This window comes from Chrysochloris asiatica, unplaced genomic scaffold (assembly GCF_000296735.1).
Source record: "Chrysochloris asiatica unplaced genomic scaffold, ChrAsi1.0 scaffold00004, whole genome shotgun sequence".
Lineage (NCBI taxonomy): Eukaryota > Metazoa > Chordata > Mammalia > Afrosoricida > Chrysochloridae > Chrysochloris > Chrysochloris asiatica.
The window spans coordinates 16,639,405-16,666,330 of NW_006408522.1; the positions used below are offsets into that span (position 1 = coordinate 16,639,405).

A 26,926-nucleotide genomic window follows, 5' to 3' on the forward strand; every position below is an offset into this window, starting at 1 on the left:
CGGCGGCGGCGGCCAAGGAGGAGTAGGAGGAGGCGTCGGCGCACTCGTCCTTCGCACATGCCGGCCGGGGGCTGCGGGCCGCCCTCAGGCCGCGCTCTCCGCCGCTGCGGCTGAGCCGGGCATTCCCAGCACGCTGCCCGGCCGCCCCGAGGCCTCGTCCACCACCCAAACTTTGCAAAGTCGGCCCGCGTCCCCGCCGCCCTCAGCCGCGCCTCGGCTTGAAGGTTCGCCTAGCAGCCGCAGCGGCCCCGTGAGGAGGAGGAGCCGCCGCCGCCACCGCCGCCGCAGCAGCAGCAGCAGCAGCATCAAAGAGACCGAATTCCCGCGGCCTGGGGGGGAGTCATGCTTTGCGGTCTGTAATGTCAGCAGAACAGGAGAAAGATCCCATTTCGCTGAAGAGAGTTCGAGGTAACAGAAGGGATCCGGATGGGGGGGCGGGGTGAGTGGGGTGCGCGGGGGCCCCGCGCCCGGCAGCTGGGCGGCCACGGGGCTGGGTCCGGGCCTAACTCCGCGCAGCCGGCGTCCTGCCCGCGCCCCCGGCCCGAGGCTGCGGGCTGAGGCGCGCGCCCCCGGCGCTCGTTGGCCCCCCAGCCCCCGCGCGGAGCCCTTGCTCCCCGCCTGGGGGTGAGCAGGCAGCTCGGGGCGCGCTCTGCATGCCGCCCACCGCGCTCCTCTCCCACCTTCCCTCCTCGTCAAGACGCAGCACAATGGGCACCTCCAAGGGTGAAAAGAAGCACCTCACTGCGGAGCCCGGGAACGATGTGCCCACCCCCCAAAAAGTAAGTTGGACTGCACCCGAGGGGACGCTCTCCAAGAAGGTGTGCCGGGCCTCCGCGTCGCTCCCCCCTCTTCAGCAGGAGGAACGGTAGCCGCTCAAAAGGCATTTTCTTTATGGAGTTGTGGATAAGAGCAAAATCCGTTTTATTCACGATTGCTTTGCATCCTCCTTGTACACTAGTTAGGGATTTCCCTGTTGCCTTATTGAGAAACATCAGAAGGGATGCCGAGGTACCAGACAAAAGATACTGCGTGTAAGTTCACCAACGTCAAGTGCCATCTGGAAATTTGGGACGTCCCTGCTGCTCGTATTTCCAGCGCTTAGTAGTGTTAACGCTGAAAATCTCAAAGTGGAAGTAATACTGTTGGTTCATTAAGCACATATTCATTGAGCATCTACTATGTGCTAGACTCTGATCTTAGCAGTGGGATATAGTGGTGGACGAAGCAGATGGACTTCACGTAAGAGAAGTGCACACACTTTGGAGAAACAAGTGCTGAGCAAAACATACACTCCTAGAATGCTATGCGGAAAACAAAGCACAGCAAAGGATAGGAAATACTTATGTGTCGGGGGAGCGCAGTAATTATAAGTAAGGTGATCATAAGAGGACTCACTTAGAAGGTGACATCTGAGGGATAGACCAGAGCTATATAGATGGCTGTGTGTGGGAAGGTCAGTCCAGGCAAAAGGAACAGCAGCTAACTACAAAGGTCCAGGAATTAGACTGTTCCCAGTGTGAGCAAGGAACCTCAAAGAAGCTAATGTAATTGAAACAGTGAGCAAAGGGCGAGTGATAATATGAAATGGGCTAGGAGGTGTGACGATTGTGTATTAGGCTTTGTAGGCCGTTTAAAAGATTGGCTTTTACGCTGAGCTGGGGAACTGCTGGACAGTTTTAAGCAGAAGAGTGACTGATCTGACTGATCCTGTTATATTTTAACAGGATTTCCCTGACTGCTGTGTTGAGAATAGACTTGAGTGAATAAGGACTGAAGCAGGGAGCCTAGTTAGGAGGCTATTGCAATAATCCTTTCATTCTAAACAGGGTAAATAAAACAAACCAGCTGCTGTCGAATTGATTCTGTCTCACTCATGGTGATCCCAAAGTGCTTTATAAATCAGTAGTAAATCTTCCGATTGACTTAAGTAATATAGAGCTCAAGCCCAGAGTCATTTATCTGTCTGTCATTCCGTTTGACTAGCGATTACACATACATAGAACTGACTTGGGACACAGTGACAATATGGTAACCAAAAGACATCCATTCAAGAATCTAAGCAAAAATGTAATTTATAGCAGCTATTGTAGGATATCTGGTAGCGTAGTGGTTACGAATCGGGCTGCAAACCTTAAGGTCAGCGGTTCAAAACTACCAGCTGCTCTGCGGGAGAAAGATGAGGCTTTCTACTCCCGTAAAGATTTACACCCTCGGAAACCCTGTACAGGGTCGCTATGGGTCGGAACCGACTCGACGGCACTTAACAACAACAACAACATTGTAGGATAAGCACCACACTGCTAACTGCAAGGTCAGTGGTTCAGACTCACCAGCTGCTGCTCTGAAATTCTATACATGATTCACACCACTTGAAGGCACTTATAGCAGCATTGTTTATAAAGACTCAGTACCTGCATAACCTTTTCACTTGGTGAAGATTTTCTATTTTAACCTTCTCTCTGTGGTTGCCAAAGCCTTTAAGGAATAGATGGTTTTGAGATACAGTTATCCCCCTGATATGTTTGCCTTATTTTTTCTGCCTATTATAAATTGCTTTGGGGTTGAAAGAAATGAAAGATGACTATGAAGTTTATATCTTTAAAATTACTTGTCTTAAATGTAACTAAATAAGATGTATGGGTATTTCATTGTGATTCAAGAGCACTCATCTATGTATGTTTTGCTTCAACTGCTGCTTAAGTTTGATATCCTAGTGGTTAGAAGCTGGCTCTGGTGATAGTTCAAGAGTATTCTGAGAGTTAAGCACCAGAATAAAAGACACAACACTTTTTAAAATAAATAGTCAATATGGGGAGGAGTTTTATAGTAAGTTGTTTTATAATATTTAGAACAATAATCTAGAAAACTTTTGGATTCTGTAAACCCTAAAAGATACTAAAGTATGCACTTGGTCTTCTCTGACACACAATTCTGCTGAGCTTTACTGCCTTGAAACTTTTGGTAATAATTTATATCATCAGACTAGGTTGATGGCCTGGAGTTTGCAGGGCGTAAACTCTAGCTATACTTCTTAAACTATTTCCCATTCATTATGTATACAGACAGACATTTTTAATAGTTGTTTCATGTGTATTGCAAAAATACAACTCATCAAAAATTTTGTGCTTGTTGTTAAATGCCATGAAGTTGGTTCCAACTCATAGTGACTCGGTATAGGGTTTCCAAAGAGCAACTTGAGGGTTTGAACCACTGACAACCTCACAGTTAGCAGCCCAATACATTATCCTGCAGCATCATGCCAGTCTGACTGACTGACTGACTGACAGACAGATAGATAAATAAGAAAATAATGTTATAGATGGAACTAAGATACTACAAAAATTATGACAGTGAATTAGGGCTCTACAGTAGTGCTTCTGTAGACCAAAGCATAAGAATCACTTAATATGTTTATTAAAAATATAGATTCTTATTCTTAGATTCACAGAATCAGGATTTATGGGAGATTTCTCTGCATCTTTAACTGGATTCCCAGATGATCCTTATGCATACTAACGCTTGTGAGCTGTTATTAACAGACCTAGCTTGTGGAGATACACAGACAGAGGAAACTGATTTGTGATATTCTAAACTTGTCCTGATATTTTAACATTAGATTCAGACTGCTACTCAGTGACAAAGGAACTCTGGTAGCATAGTGGTTATGAATCAGGCTGCTAACCTCAGGGTCAGCAGTTTGAAACTACCAGGGTTCCGCAGGAGAAAGATGAGACTTTCTGCTCCCGTAAAAATGTACGGCCTCAGAAACACTATCGAGGATCACTGAATGGGAACTGACTCCACGGATGGTATACCACCACCACCACCATTCAGTGACAAAGTACCATACTACTATTTTCTACCAGTTCTCTCCACCCTAAGACACAAAGAGCCATGATGACAAGTATTATGTCGTGACTATCTTTTTTATTTCTCCCTCTTTTCTTTCTTAATTGCCTGATACATGGTAAATGTCAAGTGAATAAATGGATGAATACATTAATTAATTTATTCGTATTTTTATGTTGTTCTCTCATTGTCCATAGCCCATCATACTACTTACATGCTCCCTTTTCCTTTAGAATGTCATCTTTATTCTAATCTTCCATTTTATTCAAAACTTCCCTTCTGTGCCTGGGTGGCCAAGAAGTTTATATCTGTCTACTGGTGTGGCACTGTGCACTATTGTGTCATACTGCAAAGTCATTTGAACTACAAGGTCAGTGATTCAAGCTCACCAGCTGCTCCTTGGAAACCCTATACAGACAGGGTCACTGTGGGTTGGAATCAACTCGACAACACTTAACCACAACAGCTAACCAAAAGGTTGGCAGTTTGACACCTGCTTGGCAGTCTGCATCTATAAAGATCATAGTCTGTGTAACACATAGAGCTGTGTGACAACCCGTGTAACACATAAGGCTGTATGACAACCCATGTAACACATAAGGCTGTGTGACAACCCATGTAACACATAGAGCTGTGTGACAACCCGTGTAACACATAGGGCCTTGTGACTACCCATGTAACACATAGGGCTGTGTGACAACCCGTGTAACACATAGGGCCGTGTGACAACCCTTGTAACACATAGGGCCATGTGACAACCCATGTAACATAGGGCTGTGTGACAACCCGTGTAACACATAAGGCTGTGTGACATCCCGTGTAACACATAGGGCTGTGTGACATCCTGTGTAACACATAGGGCTGTGTGACATCCTGTGTAACACATAGGGCTGTGTGACAACCTGTGTAACACATAGGGCTGTGTGACAACCCGTTTAATACATAAGGCAGTGTGACAACCTGTGTAACATGGGGCTATGTGATAACCCGTATAACACATAAGGCAGTGTGACAACCCGTGTAACACATAGGGCTGTGTGACAATCCGTGTAACACATAGGGCTGTGTGACAGCCTGTGTAACACATAGGGTTGCCATGAGTCAGAATCAACTTGATGGCATTGCTTATGTTTCCTTAGCTGTTTAGTGTTGCTGTTAATGTAAAGTGTCATCCAGTCGTTCCAACTCATAGTGACCCTATATAGCACTTCCATGAAGCTACTGGTGGGTTTCAACCACTAATTCTAACCTGTGGTTAGCAGTTCAGTGCTTATCCCACAGAGCCACAGTAGACTACTTGATTGTGTAACTCTGCTATAGGTATATTATTCTGTACTCTACAGAGATCTGAGTGTTAGGAATTTTCCTTCAGTAAACAATACATTATTGTTCCAGCAAAAAACAAACATAGCCCCCAAAAAAACACACACACACAAAATGCCCAAGCCCCCAAATTTCCCCTTCTCCAGTATTCTTAGGAAGGATATCTCTTTGGTGCTTTGTTGTTGATCTCATAGCAGTATTCATCTTTTTATTCAACAAATCTTTATTGAGCAGTCAGACAGCGGGAAGATGTTGGCTGACTAGACATAACCCCTGCTTTAAGACATTTTTAGTTTAGTGCAGGACACTGCCATACACAGTCACAAGCATCATGATAAACAAACATACAGCTTGTTCTTGAAGAAATAAAGAAAGACTTCTGGAAGAAGAGTTCTAATAAGCAGTGTGTGATGTACCTTTGCACCAAATGCTGTAGAAAGAGTAGCAAGGAGGAGAAGAGTGAAAAAGAGGTCTAGGAGGTCACTGGTGAATTTAGGAATGCAAATTTGGGAAGAAACTACATTTTAAAACCTTGAAGATTCAGTAACAATGTTGTGCATAAATTATTTTAAACAGAAGTTTGGTGGTAAACAGAAAGACATAGCTAAAGCTTGAAAAGATAGAGTCCAGAAAAGGATTCTTTATGCCTTTTTCACTCTTGAAAAAAGACTTAAATCCTATTGATAGACTTAAAGAAGAAGCCAATGTAAAGGGAGAGAGGATAAACTACAAAGACTATAGAAAGAAGAGAATCCATTAATTGATAAAGCATTAAATACATATTCTTTAATATCAGTTATGTGGTAGGCACTCACTGTTTCAGTAGTTGGCGATGAGACAAACTTATCATAAGGTAGGTTCCTTCAAAGGAGGGACAGAATGGTATAAAAAATACAGATCTGAAGTCCAGAGAGAGAGAAAAAGAATAAGGCAAAATAGAAATTTAAAGGTGATGAAGAAGGTCATTGAGGGCATTCATTTATGATGTATTAATGTAAACTGGAGGCAGAAATGACGAGAGATAATACATTTAGAATGAGAGAATACAGAAAAGTCATTAAAGTACTAAAAGATATCTAGAAAATACAAACTTTCTTAATGGGATGATGTGTATGGAAGGTTTGGGTAAAGTTGCAGAGAAAACATTTATGTATTTATGAAGTTGAGATCAGCTGGTGAGAGAAAGTTTGAAGAAAATAGTTTTTTTCTTTTCTTTTCTTTTTTTTTTATTGGTCCACGTAATGATTAGGCAGATTTTTGGGGGAAATGAGTTTGATTTCAAATGAATATTTCTCTTGGATATTGCAAGGTAGGCAGTGGGTATATATGATTTGAAACTGAAGTGAGTGCTCTAAGCCAGAAACAGAGGTTTGGAAATTGTCAGTAAACAGGTGAATATTAATTGATACCTTGGGAGTAGATGGGTTCACCCAAGAGAGATTGAAAAGTGAGAAGAGAAAAGCTTTGGGAACAACACCTTTGGGAACACTAACGCTTAGTAGATGTGAGGCAAAAGCAGAATGTGAAGGAGTACCGAGAGAGGAGAAAAAGCATAAGAAAATGGTGCCAGAGATTTATAGGAGTGGATATACGAGGGTGAGATAAGTGAATTCTGTTTCACATGAAGTATGTTGACATGAGATACCTAAGAGCTTTCTCACATATTCCGTAACCTGGTAAACACTACCATCATTTATCTGGTGGTCTAAGGCCATTCTCCACTCTCACCCAACATTGTCCCCAAATCCTAGAATATCAGTCTCCTTAATATATTTTTAACCAGGGCTTTGAACTGGTTCATTCAAGGCTGACAAAGTGACAAGTATAAAATGTAAGTGTACTGGAATGGTAACCAGAACAGGATAATATACAAATCAAAACCTTGGAATAGGAGATTTGGAAGAAGCGTTGTAAGCCCTTTCAGGAACTTGATATTAGAAAGTGGATTATTGCCAGGACACATTCAAAGCAATGCAGTCTGCTGCCATCGTTCAGCTGGGCACCATTGTTTCTAACTCTGCCAGTCAAGAGATTTGGTTGTTTTGCAGTGTGAACACCGCCCTTGTTTTCTAAGAGGGAGATTAAATTTCTAGCGGGGCTTTGTCATTCCAGTTGTTGTTAGGTACCGTTGAGTCGATTTTGACATTCACAACCTGTGCTCAACAGAACAAAACACTGCCCTGTCCTGTGCCATCGTCACTGTCATTGTTAAACTCAAGCTTATTGCTGCTGTCACTATGCCAATCCATCTCATTGGAGGTCTTCCTCTTTTTCGCTGACCATTCACTTTACCTAGTATGATGTCCTTCTCCTAGGACTGGTTCCTCCTAACAGTATGTCAGAAGTAGGAGAGACAAAATCTCACCATCCTAGCTTTCCAGGAGCATTACAAGAACAAATGTATTTTACAAATTCAGGTATATTCCAGTTTTGCTTTTCACCCATGTCTGAACCAGGAAGAACCGGTTTAAACCCTTGACCTTTTCACAGTCTTTCCTTTAGTCCAGGTCTTGCCTATCTCTTTGATTATTACTTTTTACAGCCATTTCTTTAATTCAGATCTTACTTATTTCTCTGATGATTGTAATAGCCCTCTCACAGGTTTCCTAGCCCTCCATTTTCCCCCTTTAATCCATCTTCCACATTGCTACTGCTAGTGTTAAATAAATACCATCTATTGGAGTCCTGGTGTGGTGCTGTGGGTTCATGCACCAGAGTGCAAAGCCGTTTGAACTGCAAGGTTGGTGGTTCAAGCTCACCAGCTATTCCTCGGAAACCCTGTACAGGGTCGCTTTGGTTTGGAATCGACTCGACAGCACTTAACAACAACAGCAGCAATTGAGTACACCTCAGAAACCTTATACAGGGTCACTTTGGGTCAGAATCGACTCAACGGCACTTAACAACAACAACAAATTGAGTACTTCTAAGGAGCTCTGGTAGCATAGTGGTTATGAGTCGGACTGCTAATTTAAAGGTCAGCCGTTAGAAACTACCAGTTGTTCCGTGGGAGAAAGATGAGGCTTTCTGCTCCCGTAAAGATTTACAGCCTCAGAAACCCTATTCAGGGTTGCTGTGAGTAGGAACTAACTCCACGGCACACAACCACCACCACCACCACCACCACCACCACCGTTGAGTACTTCTACCACTTGTCTGCCAGTTCATTGTACTGTGTTGGCTTATGTATTGCTTTGATGCTAGGAAGTTATGCCACCAGTATTTTAAATACTTGCAGGGTCACCCACAGTGGATAGGTTTCAGCAGAGCTTCCAGACTAAGACTAGGAAGAAGGAGAGGCAGAAGAAAAAGCATAAGAGGACTGTGAAAGATTAGCCACTAACAACCTTCTGAATAGTAGCAGAACATTGGTCTGATACCCTTGTCAGAAAATGGGTCCCTCAAGTTGGAAGAAGCTCAAAATACAATAGGAAAGAGCTGCCTCCTCAAAATAGAGATGACCTTGATGATAACGGATGGAGCGAGGCTTTCAGGATCTTCATTTTCAGAAGGGGCACAACTCAAAATGAGAGGAAACAACTGCAAACATTCATTAACTATGAATCTAGGAAAATTGGAAGTCATCAAAAATGAAATAGAACACTGATATTGATATAGTAGGCATTAGTGAGTTTATATTGTAGGCATTAGTGAGTTTATATTGTCCATTTTGAATAGGACAGTCATATGATTTATTGTGCCCGGAATAACAAATTGAAGAGGAACGGCATCACATTAGTTGTCAAAGAGAGCATTTCAAGATCTGTTTTGAAGTACAATGCTGTGTTAGGATAGTATCAATATGCTTGTAAGGAATAAAAGTTAATACCACTATTATTCATATTTATGCACCAACTAGTAAAGCCAATGATGATGATGAAATTGAAGGATTCTACCAACTACTTTAGTCTGAAATTAATGAAACATACAATTCATATGTATTGGTAATTAATTATTCAACAGCATAAATGGCAGCTATGCATTTGGACCTCATCAGATTGAATATACAAGAATCAAATTGACTACATCTGTGGGAAAAGATGATGGTGAAGTTCAATATCAAGCCAAAACAAGGCCAGGGGCCTACTGTGGAATAGACTATCAATTGCTCATCTGGTTAAAGTGGAAGAAAATTAAAACAAGTCTGTGAGAGCCAAAATGTGACCCTGAGTATATCCCAACTGAATTTAGAGACTATCTCAGCAGTAACTTTGATGCACAGAACACTAATGGCCAAAGACCAGAGGAGTTGTGGGATATCATACATGAAGTAAGCAAAAGGACATTAAAAAGACAGGAAAGAAACAAAAGACCAAAATGGATGTTAGAAGAGACTCTAAAATTTACTCTTGAATGTAGCTTAGCTAAAACAATTGGAAGAAATCATGAAGTAAAAGAACTGAACAGGGGAGAACAAACAAGTTGGCGGATCAGGTGGAAGTGTAGTGAGGAGCTCCATCAGCAACAACACAAAATACTGGACCAAGCAGGCTCAGGAGATGGTCCCAGAACTCTGAACCACATATAAAGGAATATTTACAAAATTGGAAGGCTTACAGCCAGTGGAATTTATAGCAGAAGCAAGAAATCCTGTGCTTCTTAATCCAAGGCACTCAACTGCTCCCTGAGCGGCCATCTTGGGCAAGACCAAACCAGGGTCCCAGAACTCTGAACCACATGTAAAGGAATGTTTAGAAGGTTGGAAGGCTTACAGCTAGGGGAATTTGTAGCAGAAGCAAGAAATCCATTGCTTTCTAACTCAAGACGCTCAGCTGCTCCCGGAGCTGCCATCTTGGGCAAGACTAAGTGGGGAAAAGATCAGAGCAGCCACAGATGCCTTACAGAACCACGGAGATAAAGGTGTGGACATTCTTTTTTTCATATCTGTTTTTTGGCCTCTCACTATCTGCGCACCTCCATTCTGGTGACTGGAGAGGGAGTGCCTGAGTGAGTGGACACCCCACCCCAACCCCCGGAGGGTTCTACTACACATGTGTACAGAACGCCTTGAAATTTAAAGTGACAATTTCCACTTAAAACCAAACGACAGTGCAAAATGGCCACAGCCGACCCTGAACTGTTTATCACTAGGACAAAGGCCTAAACGGGGGTTGTGGAGCAGGACAGGCAGACTAAAAAGGAAACAGGCCAAAAATAAAATCCTGAGTTATGTCGTAACGACCAACAGTTGGCATCTTGAAATTTCTCAGGAAGAAGAGTGAAAAGGGAAGCCCATCTCCTGATCACATCTACCTGGATACAATTAGAAAGCATAAAAAAATACCAAAACGCACACCTATCTAAGTATTAAGGCCACAGCTAACCACTGAATATGTACAAAAAACAGAAACAGATGACCACATATCTATACATGTCCAGAAATGAGATAAAGTGACTGAGACAAATGAGTTGGAGGTAGACCTACATTCCATACTGGAAGGAGAGCATGCTTTGGAAATGTCTGAGAAGGAATTCAGAAAATGATTATAAAATGTATCAAAAAACTTTACCATGGAGTTGAGAAAAATAAGGAAGTTGAGAAAAGCAAAGGAGTAGAATTGCAGTGATGGAAGCCAGAACTAGTAAGCTGGAAGACAAATCTCCCAATACCACTAAGGCAGAAGAACAAGCAGGAAAAGGGATTTAAAAATCTGAGGAAGGTCTAAGGTTCATGTTGGACAACATGGAGAGGAATAACTTAAGAATTATCAGCATTCTGGAACAGGAAGAATCACACAAGTTTACAGAAGAGATAGTCGAAGAACTTCTGCAAGAAAATTTCCCTAACATCCTGAACAATGAAAAGATAAATATTCAAGAAGCTCAGCAAACCCCAGGAAGGATAGACCCTAAAAGAAAATCACCAAGGCATATAATAATCAAGCTCTCCAAAATCAAAGATAAGGACAGAATCCTGAAGGCAGTTAGGGAAAAGAGAAATGTAACATACAAAGGCAAGCAAATCAGATTAAGCTCAGATTTCGCAACAGAAACCATGCAGGCAAGAAGACAATGGGGAGACATATATAGAACGTAAAAGAAAAAAACTGCCAAAGAATAATCGTCTACCCAGCACAGCTGTCAATCAAATACGATGGTGTAATCAAAACATTCCAGGATAAAGAGAAGCTAAGGGCTTTTACCAAAGCCAACCCTGTGATGAAAAAATCCTAAAGGGAGTTCTGTGGACAGAGAACCAACAAAAACAGACAACAAACTGAGATTGATGTATGTGGCAGCATCACCCAGAGGTCAGTTGACAAATGGAAGAGTTGAGAACAGAATAAAACTATAAGAACAAATTCACAGGATCTGGGAGGTCAGTCTATGATCAAAACAATTACAATGTGAAAGAAGGTAAACAAAGAGGAACAGAGATAGGTGGTCAGGTAGATTACAGGTTAAAAGAGATGGTCTCAAATGGAGGGAAAAGTTAATGGAATATAAGGTAACCACAACAGTGGAGTTAGAATGGGGTGTTTGGGGGGAGATGGAGGGAAGCGACGATAGAGCTCAGGGTAGGGGCAGACACATCATGTTTTGGGTGTTGGGGAGAGCAATACAAGAAGGGTGAGGAGGTGGAAGAACAAGGTAGATAGGGGAACAGTGAGACAGGTTTGTATGACTTAAGTGGGACAGAGGTAAATAGTGATGCATGCTCAACCTTGGAACAACAGGGCTGTCTAATACAGGGATCTAGATTTAAAGCCTCAGAAACCTTACATAGGATTGCTGTGAGTCAGAACTGAATTGATGGCAGTGGACTGGTAGGCATTGAGTATTCGGGGTCCCTTGTAACCCAAATGGTTTAACTTGGCTGCTAACTGAAAGCCTGGCAGTTTAGATTTACCCACAGACACTTGGGAAGAAAGACTTTGCAGTCTACTTCTGAAAAGTCAGTCACTGTAAACCTTGTGGAGCACAGTTGTACTCTGACATGAGATTGCCATGAGTCAGAATCAACTTGATGGCAGCTGGTTGTTTAGGATTGGATTGAGTACTTGCCAGGCACTTTGCCGAGTGGTTTAACTGGATCATCTTGTTTAATCTTCTTAACAGCCCTTTGTTGTTGTTTGTTGTTAAGGGCCATTGAGTTGATTCCAACACATAGCAACCCTGTATAGGTTTTCTGAGGATCAGTCAAGTGCTTATCCTACAGCACTGTACCAGGACTCCCTCAGCAGATGTTATTATCATACTAGTTTTATAGTTAAGGAACTGATGCTAGAAACAATTAAGTAATATGTGGTTAAGTAGTATGATCAAGTTTACCGAGCTAATAAATAACAAAGGTAGACTCAAACTCCAGTGCCCAAACTCTTAACCACTGTGTTCCATTGCCACAATGTTTCCAAAACAATTCAGTCATGTTATCATCTTATATAAAATTCTTCAGTGGTATACATTGTCAGTTTTATAAAAATCCAGCCTTCTTATATTGGCCCTTTTGATCTGGCTCACACCTACCTTTCATTTCTCCCATTATTCATGTTGTATTAGATTATCTCCTTTGTCTCCTATGCTCCAGCCCAGAAGTATTTACATTTCCTCTCTAGAGGAAGGTTGCCTTCAAACATTCTGCTCTTTGTGACCTCTTTTCCAATCTTTTCTAATATACTCATCCTCAAAGCTTCAGCTTAGTTGAAATCTTCCAAAATGTCTTCCCTGAAACTCTTTCCTCAATCAAGATTAAGTATATATACACACACACACACACATTTAATAATTCAAATAACCCTTAAGTACCATTATTATTCTCATTTTGTAGTTAAAGAATCTGATGCACAAGAGGTTAAGTAACTTGCCAAGGACCACACAGCTGGTAAATTGGAAAGCAGTGGAACAAGAACACTAGCAATTGGGCTTCATCCAGTTACAGTGCTGTTCTGTTTCTCAATATTATAATTTTTGATATTAGCAAGTCTGTAGTAACTGGGACTAGGAAAGGACACCTGAGATCACTCTTGACAGTACTTTAAGGCTAATCTAAAGATAAACATGACTTAAATTGCTTAGGTTTCCTGGAGTAAGTGTGTTAGAGGAATTGTGTACTCTTCCCAAGAGATAACTCGTCTACTATACAAACTAGAAAGCAGACTAGAGAGGGTGATTAATTGAAATTACTGAAACCTCTTTGTTAATATTCATCAAATTAGGTTTCACAGCATTTGATGATCTATAACAGGTTCTTGTTTTGATTGAAAGTGGATATGAAGAGAACAATAATGAAGATCTGTTCCTTCTAGGAAGAAAACCATGAGCAATGGAAATCCTGTTAAAGCAGAAACCTCTCAGATTTCACAGTTTTACTGAAAAAGACAAATAGAAGCTGTTTATTAACATGACTTTTGTGAATAGTTATAGCTTTTTTCTCTACAATATTTGAAGCTATTTCTGTACAAATTATATTACTTTGTTCATAAAATTATTATTCATTAGGTATTGTGTATATTCAGCTTCATACACACACATATATAGCATCTACCCACCCTCCTATCCTTTACCTTTGTAAGTAACCTTAAACCCATTGTTGTTAGGAAGTGCTGTCGAGTTGGTTTCAACTCCTAGTGACCCTGTATAGAATTTCCAAGGAGCAGCTGGTAGGTTTGAACAGCTTACCTTGTGGTTAGCAACCCAGTGATTATCCTAAAGAATCATACCAGGACTCCTTAAATCCCATGGAACTCAGTAATACAAAGATGATTACTTTTGGGGAAGAATGTCACAACTTTTTGAAATCTTAAATCACTCATGTAGTGTGCCTTCTAAATATATTATTTATGATATGTCCCAATTGATTTAGGCTCTGGGCATCCTATAACGGACATTTTCTGCTTTGCGTTCTAAAAGGAAATAGAGTTTTATTTTTGTCTTATGAGGCCATTTTAACACACTTGCTGAAAAATTTATATGCATATATTAATTTCATAAATATTTCAATTCTATGCTAGAAACCAGTATTACAAAAATATTTGTTTCAAATGAAGACAAAGATGTTAGGTAAGATGTTCACACCATAGTAAATGATGGCATGAACTGACATTCAATCCCAAACTTTTCTGCTTTTCTGAAAAACTATTCATTGAATGTCCACTGATGATGTTGCCATTGCTGGATATTAGCTATTTTGATAGGATTATAAATACTCTGAAACTGAGCTTATGATTTAGGTTGGTCTAAAGGAAAGCAAAATCTATGAGTTCTCACTGTGTGCCAGGTAGTGTGCTAGAAAACAGACAACAAACTGAGATTGACGTATGTGGCAGCATCACCTGGAGGTATTTACTTGGGTGTGTCTTTAATCATCATAGAATAGACAGTTAAACCAAGTAACTTGAATAATGATAGGCAAGTCTGTTAAAAAAGGAGAATATTACTTATAAAATACTTTTAAATAATACAAGTCATATTATTTATGAGAATAATAAAATATTATAAGCCACGCTATTATAAGTAAAATGAAGCTAGCAAATTAAAAAGTACTTTGTTGTTGTTAAGTTCTTTCAAGTTGATTCTTACTCATAGCGACCCTGTATAGGGTTTCTGAGGAGCAGCTGTTGAGTTTGACTTTGTGGTTCGTAGTCCCATGCTTATCCTACAGTGCCACACTAGTAGTCCAAAAAAATAAAGTACTTACAATTAGAAAAATTAATTTTTATTCTCATAAATTGATTTTATATCAAAGGAATCCTTGATTTGTTGAATCTTTAAATGGAAAAAAAAAATTGTTGCTTTTATTAGCTTGGACTTGTCTCTTAGGTCTGTCAGGAAAGGTACAGCTTCAACTTTCTCATCAGAATGAAAGTTTCAGGGTAAAAGGAGAGATATGAGTGTTATTTTGCTTTATTGAGATTGATTGATATAATGTAGATAATATAGACAGAGGTTTCTTTCTTAAATATTTTTCACTTTTTATTGTAAATTGAGTGAAGTTCTACAGACAAGATCATCAGTTTTACATTCCACATATGTCTTAATTATTGCAATCCCCTCAGGTAACAACAGTTAACCGGCTTCCTCATAATAAGTAGGACTGAAGAGAGAAAAATTTAAGTGTTAAAACAGAAAAGGATCAGAGTGACCAGTGTCATAATAGGTTTGACAGTCCCTTTTTCTCAATTTTGTGCCCCACAAATCTCAGCTTCTTGCTGAGTAGGCATAGTTTACCTTGCATAGATAGCTTGTGGTTGTTAGGTGTCCTTGAGTCAATTCCCACTCATAGTGACCTTATGCATAACAAAATTAAACACTGCTCATTCCTGTGCCATCTTCACAATCATTGTTAAGCTTAAGTCCCTTGCTGCTGCCACAGTGTCAGTCCATCTCCTTGGGTGTCTTCCTCTTCTTCAGTGATACTCTACTTTGCCTAGCATCATGGACTTCACCAGGGACTGGTTCCTTATGACAATATGTCTGAAGTATGAGAGATGAAGTCTCATTTTCCTGGCTTCCAGGGAGCATTCTGGTTTTATATCTTCCAACATAGATTAGTTTGTTCTTCTGGAAGTCCATGGTACTTTTAATATTCTTCTCCAATCCATAACTCAAATGCATTAATTCTACTCATTGTCCAACTTTCACATACATGTGAGGCTACTGAAAATACCATGGTTTGATTTAGGCACACTTTAGCCCTCAAACTGACATCTTTGCTCTTGAACACTTTAAAGAGGTCGTATACAGCAGGTTTGCCTAATGCAATACATCATTTGTTTTCTTGACTGCTATCTTCATCAGTAAGGAGCTCTGGTAGCATAGTGGTTATGAATCGGGCTGTGAACCACAGGGATAGCAGTCCAAAACCTACCAGCTGTTCCGCAGGAGAAAGATGAGGCTTTCTGCTTCCATAAAGATTTACAGCCTCAGAAACCCTGTACAGGGTAGCTATGAGTCGGAACTGACTCCACAGCACATAACAACAACATCTTCATCAGTAAGTATTTTAAGTCCTCTTGGTTTTTTGTCTTCTACATATTACAGCTTGTTAATGAGTCTTCCTCCAATCCTGATGCCGCACTCCTTTTCATATAATCCAACTTCTCCCATACAGATATGAGTAAGTATGGTGAAAGAATACAACCCTGGCGCACACCTTCCTTGATTTTAAATCATTCAGTGTCCCCTTGTTCTATTCGAATGACTGACTCTTGTCTTCTTAATGACTTTTTGCTTTCTTCCTGTATGATTTTTTTAATGTCATCTCACAATTCTTATTGTTTTTAGTCATAGGTGTCTACTGCATCAAATCTATTCTTGAGAGGATCTCTAAATTCAGGAGGGATATGTTCAAGGCCATATTTTGGACTTGTTTTAATTTTTTTAGCTTCAGCCTCATCTTGCATATGAGCAACTGATGGTCTGTTCCACAGTCTGTCCCTGGCCTTGCTTTGGCTGATGATTTGGAGTTTTTCCACCGTCTCTTTCCACAGATGTAGTCAATTTGATTTCTTTGTATTCTGTCTGGTGAGGTCCATGTGCATAGTCGTCTTTTATGTTGTTTTAAAAAGGTATCTTTAAATTACAACATTGTAATTGTACAGTTGTTGCTTGTTGTTAAGTGCCGTCAAGTCGGTTCTGACCCATAGCAACCCTGTATAGGGTTTCCGAGGCTGTAAATCTTCACAGGAGCAGAAAGCCTCATCTTTCTGGTAACGTAGTGGTTACGAATCGGGCTGCGAACCTCAAGTTGGCAGTTCAAAACTACCAGCGGTTCCGCGGGAGAAAGATGAGGCGGTCTGCTCCCATAAAGAACCACTTTTTTCATAGAACCACTTATTCATAGAACCACATTTTTATTTGATCTTTAAGACCTTGCCTTATTTGATCTCATATGCCTTCAAAAGCTAGACAGTGAATAGGGAATACTGAAGAAGAATTGATGCATTTGAATTATGATGTTGGCAAAGAATATTAAACATATAAGGGGCTACCAGAAGAACAAACAAATCTGCCTTCAAAGAAGTATAGCCAGAATCCTTCTTTGAAGTAAGGATATGCAGACTTCATCTCTTGTACCTTTGACATTTTTTACTGACCCTCTACCAAGCATGATGTCCTTCTCCAGAGAATAGTCCCTGGAGAAGGACATCATGCTTGGTAAAGTAGAGGGTCATTGAAAAAGAAGAAGCCCCTAAATGAGGTAGATGGCTACAACAGTGGGCTGAAACATAGCAGTGATTGTGAGGATGGTGCAGGACTGGACATTGTTTTGTTCTGTTGTATGAAGAGTTGCTATGAGTCAGACCGGACTGGACAGTACCTAGCAGCAAAGGCCCTAGCTAATTCTTTTTCCATACCAGGTTCATCAGTATATTTACGTATCCCAACTCAAGAACAATACATTTTCAACTTTATACTGGTAGTCCTAGCTAGAGTAATAGAGCAAGAAAAGGTGATAACTGGCATTCAGATTGGTAAGGAGGAAATAAAACTATCCCTATTTGCAGATGATATGAGTCTCTACATAGAAAATACCAAATGTTCCATAAGAAAACTATTGCAACTAATAGATATCAGATCAGCATAGAAAAATCAGTTGGATACTTCTGCATCAACAGAGAACCTTGAATAGGATGTCAGGAAAGCAATACCAATTATAATTGCCCCAAATTGATAAAATAATAAGGAATAAGTCTTCTGACCAGGAATATAAAAAAACCTATACAAAGAAAACTACACAACACTACTGCAAGAAACTAAAAGAGACCTACTTAAAATGGAAAAAAAAATACTTTGCGCATGGATTGGAAGACGTAACATTTTGAAAATGTCAATACAACCCAAGAGATCTTTAGATATAATGCAATTCTGATCCAAATTATTAATTTAATGAGACAGAAAAACTAATCACCAACTTTATGTGGAAAAGAAAGAGACTCCGGGATAATAGCTAAAATATTATTAAAGAAGAACAGAGTAGGAGTTTTCATACTACAAGATCTCAGAACCTACTAGTCTAAACAGCCAAGTAAGGACTGGTACCATGACAGACACATAGACCAGTGGAACAGGATTGAGAACATAGACATAAATCTATGTACATATGGACAGCTGATCTTTGACAAAGAGCCAAAATACATTAAATGGGGAAGAGACAGCTTCTTTAATAAATAGTGTTGGCAAAACTATAAGTATAGCTGTAGAAAAATGAAACAGGATCCATACCTCACACCATACACAAAAACTAATGCAAAATGGATCAAAGACCTAAATATAAAACTGAAAATTATAAAGATCATGGAAGGAAAAATAAGAGACAATGCTAGGGGCCGTAATGTATGTCTTAAATAAAATTCCAAACATAACTAAAAATGCATAAACAGTAGAAAATGAACAAGATAAAATGGGACTTCCTAAAAATTAAAGTTATGCTCATCAAAAAACTTCTCCAAAAGAGTAAAAGATAATTTATAGACTGGGGAGGGGGGGGAAATTGGCAGCAATAAATATATCCAACAAGGGACAAATCTCTAAAATTTATGGAAAACTTCAGTACCTCAACAACAAGAAGACAAACAATCCAGTTAAAATATGGGCAAAGGACATGAACAGATACTTCACCAAAGGAGATATTCAAGTGACCAACAAATACATGAAGAAATTCTCATGATCATTAGCCATTAGAGAAATTCAAATCAAAACAAAAATGAGATATTGTCTCACCCCAATGATAACAGTGATTTAAAAAAAAAAAAATGCTGGCAAAGGTGTGGAAAGATTAGAACTCTCATACACTGTTGGTGGGATTGTAAAATGGTACAAACACTTTGGAAATGGTATGACACTGCCTTTAAAATTTAGAAATAGAGATACCATATGATCCAACAATCCCACTACTAGGTATATATCCTAAAGAAGTAGCTGTGACACAAATAGATATATGCACATCCATTATTTATTCACAAATAACAAAAACAACCTAAGTGTCCAACAATGGATGAATGAATAAGCAAATTATGGTACATATACTTAACAGAATTACAAAAAATGCTAAAGAATAACAATGAATCCACTAAACACCTCATAAACCTATAAGACATATGCTGAGTTTAATAAGCCAATCACAAAAGGACAAATACTGTATGAGGCCCCTACTATAAAAAGTCACAAAAATGTTTATATCCAGAAAAAAAAATCTTTGATGGTTACTAGGGATGGGAAGGGGATGGAGCAAAAAATCAATAACTAGAGAATACATAAGAATTATCCAGGTGAAGGGACAGGCAATATACAATAAGGAGGTCAGTACAAAATGATGGAGACAAAGGAAGATACTAAGAGGTACACAAAAGTAAAGGGCAATAATGGTTAATACTATTAGATACCCATTCACTGCAATTGAGCCAATTCTGACTTATTGTGACCCTATATAGGACAGAATACAACTGCATCTTAGGGTTTCCAAGACTATAAAGCTTTATAGAAGTAGACAGCCTCGTCTTTCCCCTGCAGAGCATCTGGTGGGTTTGAACTGTCAACCTTGCAGTTAGTAGACCAACACTTAGCACAGTGCCACCAGGGTTCATTATTACTCAGTCTTGTAATGATAATTTGCAAGTGGACACGTAGGTAGATATGAAAGACAAACAGGTATGGAATAGTGCAAGTGTATTTATAGGTTTGGCAGAAGGTATTTCTATGTACATATTCATACATGCTACAAATATATCCATATATAGTAGAATATACAAGGGACAAAGGTATGAAAACTTCTTTGTCATAACCAGATACCTTGAGGGACAGTCACTGGACTTTGGGCTTGGGACCATAGTTTTTGGGGTTGTAGGTCAGTTGGCATAACACAGTCCTTAGTTCTACATCCTGTTTTAATGAGTAGTAACTGGGGTCTTAAAAGCTTGCAAGTGGCTGGCTAAAGTACAGCTATTGGTCACTCACCATCCAGAGCAAAGAAGAGTCAAGAAAATCAAAGACTCAAGGAAACAATTAGTCCAATGAACTAATAGACCATATGAACTATAGCGGCTACGAGTTTCACACCAGAAGAACTAACTACCATTACCACTCCCCAACAGGAATCACAAAAGGTCCTGGACATAATAGGAGAAAAATGTACAGAACAAAATTCAAAATAATTGAAGTCCAGACATATAGGTCTAATAAATACTAGTGGAATCCTGGAAACTATGACCCTTCAACAAGCAAACATGAAACTGAAACCTCTAGCAACAACCTTGCAGCCAAACAATGTGATGGTGTTCGTGTGCCATGGAGTCAGTTCTGACTCACAGCGACCCAGTATAGGTTTCCAAGGCTGTCAGTATGAGAGCACAAAGCTTTGTCTTTTTCTTGTAGAGCAGCTGGTGGATTTAAACCACTGACTTTGTGGTTAGCAGCCCAACTTGTAACCCACTAGGCTACCAGTACTCCTTAGCCAAACACTGTTGTTAATTGCCATTGAGTTGGTTCTGACTCATAGCAACCCTGTGTAGGATTTTCAAGGAGCAGCTGGTGGGTTTTAACTACCAACCTTGTGGTTTGCAGTCCAGTGCTGATCTTGCAGTGCCACACCAGGAGTCCTAGCCAAACACTAGATAGGTCTACAAAGTGAACAATAACACTTATGAAGAGCGACTCAGAACAATCAATCATACAAGACCAAAAGGGCAGGAAAGACTGATGAATGGAAATGGGAATATAGGGAAGAGTGTTATTACAGTGAGGGAATTATAACTAATGCCACAAAACAAAATCATATAAATTGTTGAATGAGAAACCAATGTGCTCTGTAAACTTTCACCCAAACCACAATATAATGTTAAAAAAAAAAAAAAAAGACACAACAGCATGTTTGTCTGTGTAGTATGTCATTATATACTGTTATGGAAAACTGAATACAAATTACTAATCAGAAGTCAACAGTCCAAATTATATAGTCTACTGAATGACTCCACGGCACTTCACCACCACCACCACTGAATCGTTATAAATTGACAATAGGCTTAGTCATTCTTGATGATCAGATTTTGAATAAATGATCTTGAAGGTAAGATTGGGTCTCACTTCTAATCGTTACTCACCATCTATCCAGGTGAGATTATCACATCAAGCTAGATTTGAAAGATTGGAATTCTTTTAGTTTGAACTAGAAGTTTCCATTTTTGCCGTTTGTGAGTTCCTGAAGAAGATATATACATAAAATTTTTACGAGGCAAACTGTTTTACAGCTAGAGAAACCTACTTTGCCAACCAAAGAAAATTTGAACAACCAAGAATAATTTAGATAAATTGAACATAAAAAGTTAGTGAAAAGACAAGCCAGAGAAAGGAAGAAAAAATTATAAATCGTGTGTTTGATAATGATCTAATATCCAGGACATATAAATAACTCATAATTTAACAGCATAACTACTATCTTTGATATCCCGTGCGAGTAAAGTTTTACTAAAAGTCATACAGAAACGGCTACAAGCATACATTGACAAAGAACTTCAGAGGTTCAAGCTGGATTCAGAAGAGGCCGTGGAACGAGGGATATCATTGCTGATGTCTGATGGATCATGGCTGAAAGCAGAGAATATCAGAAAGGTGTTTTACCTGTGCTTTATTGACTATGCAAAGGCTTTTGATGTGTGGATAATGACAAGCTATGGACAACATTGGCAAGTATGTGGGGGAAATTGAAGCCTTTGTTCATTTCAGGTGGAGATTATAAAATAGTGCAGTTCTTTGTAAAATGATGTGTCATTTTGTGTAGTGGCTTGTTTCCTTTATTAATATGGCTTATTTTATTTGTTGATTTTCGTGTGTTGAACCACCTTGCCTTAGAATAAATCTGACCTGGGCAAGATATTTAAATTTTTTTAATGTGCTGCTTGATTCAGTTTGTTAATATTTTGTTGAAATTTTGCATCTGTATTTAGAAGAGATACTGGTCTGTGATTTTCTTTTCTTGTGATGTCTTTAGCTTTGGTTTAAAGGTAATACTGAGTCAAAGGATTCCTTCCCCTTCTATTTAAATGGTATTGTTTTAAGTTTACAAGCTTGTGGTAATTTGTTAGGCAGCAATAGAAAATTAACACCACCTCTAAAGAAGAGCCCCTGAAAGTATGCTCCACCTGATAGAGGTCTCTGTGAAGCAGACATGCAAAAAAAAGAAAAATGCTGAATCTGATCAAGCCTCTAATTTAGATGCGGTGCTGTGGATTAATGAGCCAGACTGCAAAGCCATTTGAACTGCAAGGTTGGTGGTTCAAGCTCACCAGCTGCTCCTCGGAAACCCTATACAGGTCACTATGGGTCGGAACCGACTCCACGGCACTTAACAACAACCAGTTTACAGTTAATAAGGAGCATAAAACTATGCCAAGGAGATACAATCAGCAAAATCCAGATGTTATCAGAATGATTTTAGACAGGAAAACATAAACACTCATAATTTAATTTTTAGCAATTTAATATAAGGAGTTCATTAAACAGGTGTTGAAGAGCTGAAAAAGCAGAAAGGGGATGATGAGGTAAAATGGAGCAGCAACTATGAAAGAAACTTGAAAGAGGAACTCTCTAGAGCTTTGACTCTGACTCTGAGATTGGGGCTCTGAATCTGCCCAGCTGGTAAAGATTTATAGCCTTGGAAACCCTATACAGGCTTGTTGTGAGTTGGAACTGACTCAGTAACACCCAACAACAACAATAATACTGTGCTATCATTTGTATACCATCCAGAAAGGGTATTTTACTTGAATATGTCTAGATTATCTTTGAAAAGATAAAAACTGTTGATTTAAATGACTGTGGGGCTCAGGACTGGGAAGAAGACTTTTTTTTTATCACTGAAAAAGTACAATAAAAGTACAATAAAAAATACTATGGGAGCAGAGATGAATGACTTATTTCTGGCTGAAAGTATGTATAAGACTTTATGAAGAAAAAAGAAAAGAAAACTTAGTATTGCTTTTATGTAACAAAAATAGCAAACATTATTGCTATGAGAGAGAGAAAATGATTGTACTATAGGTGAAAATGTTATCTGAATTTTGTTCATTCATATTTTTATCTGTTTTAGGTGGTGATAGTGGACTGGATGGGTTAGGAGGACCAGGTGTACAACTAGGAAGTCCAGATAAGAAAAAACGTAAGACAAATACACAGGTAAATTGCCATTTCCTAATTGACAATTTTTCTTCACTGGCATGATCTGTTTGATTAGATAAATTTAAATTTGCTTGTAGGTTTTGTTTCCTATCCTCCCTTATTAGGCCCCTAATAGTGAATCTGCAGTCATTTTTTAAATTTTTTATGCTGTATTGTAGGCCAGAGTAGATATGGGCAGAAATATTATAATGCTTCTTATTAAATCTAATTTAAGGGCTAGACTTTTTAAAAGCAAAAATGTCTATAATTCTGTTAACGTTTAAAAAATATATGAAAACCAATTCAGCCTGAAATAATGTTAAACTATTATAATAATTCAGTATTATGTACAGATCATTAAGCAATCATGAAAGAGGCATATTTGTTTCACTTCTGGTTCTAATAGTTACAGATACAAGCTTTCACATTTTTATTCTATATAAATTTGAAGCATTCCTTTTATGATAAATGCTGTGATTCTGTATTTGTATACAGATTCCATTTTACCTCTTCTTATTTTGGGCACCACCTATTTTAGATACCCAGTGACGAAAACTGGCAGTTTATTTTTCTAGTCTGAGACTCATAGTTTAGTGCTTTGAGAATACTTTAATAACTTCACCCAGAAGTTAGAATTTAGATCCAGTTTATCATTTTTTAATTTTATGGCTATTTAAGGTCTAAAAGGTATTTTGGGTTATACTTTAGTATTTTAAGTGAAAGATTCTAGAGTTATAAACAAGTATATTAATTGAAAATTATGATAATAAAGACTGTTTTGAAAATTTAAATAATTTGAAAGTTCTAATAATTTGGGGGTTCTAAGTAAAGAGAGAATTAAGCTCCGAAAAGCATATCTTATGTCCTTTCCTAAAAGAAGCTTACATGTTTTTACCATAAAGTATAATTAAATATAAACTTGAAAAGTCAAGTGAATCAAGTTTTGTTACCATTACAAGAGAAAGTTGACTAAAATGAGGCTCATAGGTGTTAGGATAACAGGAAAAAATTTAATGCCTTCTCTGATCAAAAATAAATGTTTTACTTTGCATTCTCATTTCAGGGGTCTGCTTTTCCTCCATTATCTGAGTACGCTCCACCACCAAATCCAAACTCTGACCATTTAGTGGCTGCTAATCCGTTTGATGACAACTATAATACTATTTCCTATAAACCACTACCTTCATCAAATCCCTATCTTGGCCCTGGTTATCCAGCCTTTGGAGGCTATAGCACGTTCAGAATGCCACCTCACGTTCCCCCAAGAATGTCTTCCCCATACTGTAGTCCGTACTCACTCAGGAATCAGCCACACCCATTTCCTCAGAATCCTTTGGGCATGGGTTTTAATCGACCTCATGCTTTTAACTTTGGGCCACATGATAATTCAAGTTTTGGAAACCCATCTTATAATAATGCGCTAAGTCAGAATGTTAACATGCCTAATCAACATTTTAGACAAAATCCTGTTGAAAACTTCAGTCAGATTCCTCCACAGAATGCTAGCCAAGTATCTAACCCTGAGTTGGCATCTAATTTTGTCCCTGGAAATAATTCAAATTTTACTTCTACATTAGAATCTAATCATTCTTTTATTCCTCCCCCAAACACGTTTGGCCAAAAAGCACCACCCCCAAAACAAGATTTCAGTCAAGGAACAACCAAAAACACAAACCAAAATTCCTCTGCTCATCCACCTCACTTAAATATGGATGACACAGTGAATCAGAGTAATATTGAATTAAAAAATGCTAATCGCAACAATGCAGTAAATCAAGAGAACAGCCGTTCCAGTAGTACTGAAGCTACAAACAACAACCATGCAAATGGGACACAGAATAAGCCACGACAACCTAGAGGTGCAGCAGATGCATGTGCCACTGAAAAAAGCAATAAATCCTCTCTCCACCCAAGTCGTCATGGTCATTCATCTTCTGACCCAGTGTATCCTTGTGGAATTTGTACGAATGAAGTGAATGATGATCAGGATGCCATTTTATGTGAAGCTTCTTGTCAAAAATGGTTTCATCGAATCTGCACTGGAATGACTGAAACAGCGTATGGCCTTCTCACTGCAGAAGCATCAGCAGTATGGGGCTGTGATACATGTATGGCTGACAAAGATGTCCAGTTAATGCGCACTAGGGAAACTTTTGGTCCACCTACTGTGGGCAGTGATGCTTAACCACAGGCAGTGACTAACATGTTTCCCCCTGTGTATTACATTATTTTTTAAAAATGCATACACAGAAAGATTATTTGCCTTTTCATTTTTATTAGTATTACACTTTAGTGTTAGTACATGCTTTAAATTATCTTTGTTTTCTATCTGAAATGAGAATAATGTATGTGCAGATGTTTTAGAGAGTGCCGTACAATTAAATGTTAGTTGTTGTTGATTATAAACATAAAAGCCTCTTGAAGCTTCAAAATACTATATAGAAAAGGTAGGCAAGTTGTAACTTTCAAAAGTTAGACTCATTGAAAGATGTATATATTTCAGTGTTGAATTCTGAAGGTGCCGCATTCAGCATTTAGTTCAAAAAGTTTTTCAAGAATATGACATATTTTCTGAACAAAATGTGCATAGGTATAATAGAAGGGGAATCGTGGATGTTTTTCATGAATGTTTTAAAAACTATTAGAGTAGGACACCAGAGTCTTCATCCACTAGGGTCTTTGAAATTAGTGATGTTCATGTTTCCAAGTCAATTTCTCCAGGATATCTGTTTGTACAGGTATGAGACAGCTCTTAGCATGTAGTGGGAGCTCAGTATTTGTTGGTTACCTTGTGGAGTGTACCACATGAAATTGCTAGTATTCAATCAGTTGAAAATTGGCCACAATTAGTAGAATTAGTATAAAATATGTTTCTAGTTTTGCTGTTTAGAATTATAACAGGATTATGCTCTTCCATTTTCTTTGATTATTGAGTTTTTATGATTTCGGTCTTAGAGGGTTCTATTAGCAGAACTACTCAGTAATGGTTTGAAAAATTTTGTTTGGAGCTTAATTTTAAAAAATGAGACTCAGGAAATCAAATTTCATTTTTTAAAAAGGTCAATTAAGAGCCAAGGTGAACACTAACTCACAAATGACAAAGCCTTGAAGCTGACCTAGTGGTAGTGATGTGCCATAGAGTCGGTTCCGACTCATAGCGACCCTATATAGGGTTTCCAAGGCTGTAGACGTGGAAAAAGTGTGAAAAATGGACAAGTGAGTACCCTCTTGAGAAGTGATTTAAAAAAAACAATTTGAGATGTGCTCCCAAAATTCAAAACAAAATTTTTTTTTTTTAAGATTCAAAGCATCAGAAACCAATTTTTGGCCTGGATCATAACCTATGAACAACAACAATAAAAATTGGATATCAGATCATAGTTAATCTCTATTCATACAATGTGTGGATGTTGATGAAGCTCCCAATCATGCACCAACCTAATTGCAACCAAAAATGTTCTGAACACTGGACTGTATAGTGGTCTGCGAAAAGGCTAGTTCATTTTAAATCTGAGTGTAACAATGACAGCAAAACCATTTTGTCAAGAAATTAAAATTAATGTATGAAAAAATCATATATAAATATCTGTTGATTAACAAACATGAATTCACACTCATGTTATAAGACTTGACCTCATTTATCGCAAACTTAACTGAATTGGGC

At 38.8% G+C, this 26,926-nt stretch overlaps 1 protein-coding gene across 1 annotated transcript; it reads left to right on the forward strand.

Moving 5' to 3' along the window:
• Positions 1-653: 653 nt before the first annotated feature.
• Positions 654-25,447, forward strand: PYGO1 (pygopus family PHD finger 1). Its single transcript, XM_006831857.1, has 4 exons — positions 654-779; positions 22,097-22,109; positions 23,195-23,280; positions 24,326-25,447. The coding sequence occupies exons 1-4, from the start codon at positions 654-656 to the stop codon at positions 25,445-25,447; spliced, it is 1,347 nt and encodes a 448-aa protein (XP_006831920.1).
• Positions 25,448-26,926: the final 1,479 nt, after the last annotated feature.

What these genes read in the sequence shown, in the direction of transcription:
- PYGO1 (XM_006831857.1), top strand. Translation starts at nt 654, where the DNA reads ATGCCGCCCACCGCGCTCCTCTCCCACCTTCCCTCCTCGTCAAGACGC. An exon ending in AACGTAAGACAAATACACAG is followed by an intron (nt 23,281 to 24,325) that starts GTAAATTGCCAT and finishes TTCTCATTTCAG; the next exon opens with GGGTCTGCTTTTCCTCCATT.